Source organism: Monoraphidium neglectum (assembly GCF_000611645.1).
Source record: "Monoraphidium neglectum strain SAG 48.87 unplaced genomic scaffold scaffold00258, whole genome shotgun sequence".
In the NCBI taxonomy this organism is placed as follows: Eukaryota; Viridiplantae; Chlorophyta; class Chlorophyceae; order Sphaeropleales; family Selenastraceae; genus Monoraphidium; species Monoraphidium neglectum.
The window spans coordinates 30,098-33,964 of NW_014013370.1; the positions used below are offsets into that span (position 1 = coordinate 30,098).

The 3,867-nt window shown below is 61.5% G+C and overlaps 1 protein-coding gene across 1 annotated transcript in view; it reads left to right on the forward strand.

Moving 5' to 3' along the window:
* Positions 1-2,175: 2,175 nt before the first annotated feature.
* MNEG_2317 (hypothetical protein) overlaps positions 2,176-3,867 on the forward strand; it is a gene marked incomplete at both ends in the record, with an annotated part of 2,495 nt that continues 803 nt past the window's right edge. Inside the window, 4 exons of the mRNA XM_014049213.1 lie at positions 2,176-2,182; positions 2,833-2,999; positions 3,308-3,343; positions 3,751-3,852. Coding sequence (XP_013904667.1) covers positions 2,176-2,182; positions 2,833-2,999; positions 3,308-3,343; positions 3,751-3,852 — 312 coding nt within the window. The remainder of the gene's footprint in view (positions 2,183-2,832; positions 3,000-3,307; positions 3,344-3,750; positions 3,853-3,867) is intronic.

Genomic DNA, 3,867 nt, shown 5'->3' on the forward strand with positions numbered 1-3,867 from the left:
CCAGGCCCAAGCTGCACACCGGCTGCTGGCGACATTGGATTGCAGGAGATCGAAACGCCGCCGCGCCTCGCTGCCCTGGGGTGAGAGTGCTGCCACCAGTCGCGAGGTGTAACGGATGATCTTCAGCGCCTGTTGTTGTGCCGTGTGTGCATGTTGAGGTGAGAACGACCCCAGTGCATCGCATGGTCGCAGCATGCAAGGCACATCCGCCAGGGCGACAGGCCCGGCGCCGTTGACGCAGCGCTGGCGCAACTGCAGAGGTGACTGGCAAACACTGCGACGGGGGTACAGTTCCAGCCACCCTGCAAACCTTGTCAACTCCTTCACGTTTTTGTAAAAATGCGATGGTTTTGTCCAGCGTGTCCTTCTCGGCGGAGGCTGCCATGGCGATCTACATGCGGGCTTCGCGACGAGTTGTGTCGTATGTGAATACCTCGGAGCACCAAAAATACGCTACGATGACACAGGTGCTCCAGGGACTGTATCGCAGGAGCTTGTGTTTGCCACTGGCCCCTCACCGCCTGCGATTCTGTGTGATGCATCTGGACTGAGGCCCGCGCGCACATATGCCAAGTGTGCGCGCATTTGCTTGGTAAATTTGCTACTAATTGATTTAACACGGATAAATGCAACACAACGTGTGTATGACACAGCGCGCATCGACCGAGCTTCTGCTGGACTGTTGATCACAGTCATGGTGCCTAGACTCACACACTCGCACAACCGAAGATTTTACAATCGCCCCCATGCACACCAGGACGGCACAGGTGTATGCATGCTGACATAGCTTGAGACTCCGGGAGTCGTCCTCACAATCCAAGTGGTCCAACCAAGGGTCGGCCCTCAATCTGGGTGAGGGCAAGTGAGGTGCAACAAACACTTGCAGCACAAAATTCATGGCATCTGTTGGCTTTTTGAAGGGACATTACACATTGCTGAGAGCATGAGCGCTTGCAGGCGAAGCTCTTGCATCATATTATTGTATGGGGTGGCCCACCTGTGGTTAAGTCCCAGGGGAGCAGGGCGCTACGGCACTGAGAGGTGTAGCGTGCAGGCAAAGCTACGGCGACAGCAGTCGACCTGAGACTGATGGGATTAGCTGCAACACGCAATGGTGCGCTTCGCCCTTGTGGTGCCGCGGCCCCAACCTTGTTGAAATCAATGCTGTGCAGGCATGGCACGAGTGCAAGGCGACCTGCAACATTATATGTTCATGCACTCCTGAGCATTGAACATTCAGGTGCCGTCCGGTCACAAAACGATTTGAGGCGGTGATCCTGAATGTTGTGCTGCCGCTGTCGCGGCTGCCGCCGGCCGGTCCATCAGCGGCAAACGCCGGCATGCGTCTCAAGCCCGCAAACATGCGTTGATCCTGCGTATGACCAATTCAAACCCGGTTTCAACGCGCTCTGGGGTGAGCCAGCAAACTCACGCCTGCTGCCCCACCTGCAGTCCACCCGAGTGCATGAGCAGTCCAGCAAGCGTCGCTCGCAGTCCGCCTCGCTAGTGGATTTGGCGGTTTAGTCAGCTGCCCCTGTCGATCGGCTGTTCATTCAATGCAGTTGCTGCGGCCATGCCATCTTCGCAGCTGGCCGTTTTGGTGGGATTCCATGGTGTGTGGTCGTGCAGGTGCCAGAGATAAGGATGCACCAGGGGCGTGCAAAACGCGGGTCACCATGCATGCGCGTTGCTTCATGAGTGCTGATAAACAAGACAGCAGCAAAATTAGTCCGTAGTGCTGGAATCCTCTGGCTCTACGCGCCCTTGCGCGGGCGGTGAACGGGCGGCACTGCGCCACCGGGAGCGGCCTCATTGTCTCTGCTCATCACTGCATTGCTGAGCCATCAACCTAAGCGCACCAGGGCCGCGGCAGCCACTCACAGACACAAATAACATCGAATTCGAGGCAGCGCACGCACAGGCTGCTAGGACTCTCGGGTTACGGCTATCTCACAGGTTGCCGCCCACAGTGATCCGAAAGCGCGCTTGGTCGGTTGCAATCAACGGTGTAGCTTCGGCATTAATAGTTCTGGCAGCGTCGCGCAACGTGGTTGCAGTCCTTGGAGTGGCGGCGCGCGCCCACGCAGTCACACTGCTGACCATCAGTGCGCAAGGGGGGCGACAGTATGGGAGCGAGCCAGCCGGAGCAGAGCGAATTGAGGATACTGTGGAACAATGTCAGGTGAGACCTCAGAGTGGGCACGCCTGCTGTGCTGATCCGCAGAGGCGCCCAACCAGCTACCATTGCGCCGCCCGGCGACCGCGGGTTGGCGCGCAAAAAGTCAACAAAAGTCCCTATATGGTAACAATTAAACTGTACCCGCTGCGATCCGATCCCACACACACGCACGTGCACAGTGCCTTCATCACAAGAAACTCCCTGTCCCTGTTCTTCGTGGTGGCCCTCACCATCGCGCTGGCGGCGCCGCAGCCGGGCCAAGCCGTGATGGCGCCGCAGGCGAGCGCTGCGCCGTGGGCACGGGCCGCCAGGCGGCGCAACGGCCGCGTTAGCGCGCGTGGCAGCACACCCGCACACCGCCGTGCAACCCACGGCCTGACAGCTGGGGGGGGGGGGCGACGGCGGAAAGCAGAACACATCAAGCTGCTAGGCCCGTGCCATCACGTTTCCCTCAACGCCTGTCCCGTGATCGCCCATGCAAGCATTTCCCCCGGGCCTGGCCACCCGCGCCCCAGCATTGGAGCGGCCCCGCGCCTGCAATCACAGCCCCGACGCCCGCCCTCAAACCTCCTCTTAGGTTGCCGGCGTGCGCATCGTCGCTTTCATTAACTCCTGCTTTGTGTTCCTGATCAGCGGCCTCGCCCTAAGGACAGACGAGCTGAAGCAGGTCTTCGCGAGGCGCGGCGCCCTGGCCGTCGCCTTCGGCATGGCCTCAATCGTCGGCATTACCCCGCTGCTCGCGTGGGGGCTGCGGGGGCTGCCGTTTGAACCAAGGGAGTTCGCCACGGGCCTGGCGATCTTCGCGGTCATGCCGACAACGGTGGGCACGGTGTTTTGGCAAGGAGGGGGACGCACGGGGTGGCGGCAGTGCTGGCTTGTCATGTATGTCAAAGCAGCACGCGCAGAGCGCGTGCGCATGCTGAGGCGTGTTGGACAGCAGAGCATGTGCGCGACGCGGCAGTTCCAGCAGCGCGGCGGCGGTTGTGTGGCCGTCGTGCGGGACCCCGGGCGGCGAGCCGGCGCCGGCCTGCTTGCGCGTGCGCGGCAATCCTACCTGGCGGCGAGCCCGCGAGCCGTGGATCTCACCAGATCTTGTTTCCACTCTCGCCAACCTTGGACCGCCCGTAGCTGGGTGTGGGTATCTCGCTGGTCACGAGCGCCAAGGTGCGCGCGGCCCGCGCTTGTTACAAGTGCCAACTATCTGATTGGTACTTGCAGCTCATGCCGCATTGGTGACACAGCCGATGCACCTGCGAGCTTGAGAGTTCTGCCTTCGCTTGGCGCGCTCCTTACTGTGGGCTGGGAGAAGGGCCAGCCCGCCCTTGCGTGCACACAGCGGCCCAGCCTCGGCTGTTTGAAGGTTGCCCAGGCTGCCTGCAGCTGCGCGTGCGCGCGAGGGCGCGCGGTGGCCGCCGGGCCAACGGCCTGCCTGAGAGCCGTGGCGTGGCAGCTGGCACTTGCGGCGGCAGAGCTAGGGGTCCTTCGAAGCGTCTCGCATTGCATCGTCATGCCAGCTCACAACATACCTGCCAACTGCTGCACTTCTTGCCTCTTCGCCGTTGAATGCACAGGGCAACGTGGCCATGGCGATATTCCTGACGGTGGCCTCCAACATTGTGGGGGTGGCCCTCATCCCCGTCTGGCTGCAGGCCGTCATCGGAGGCGGCCATACTGTGAGCGCCCCGGCC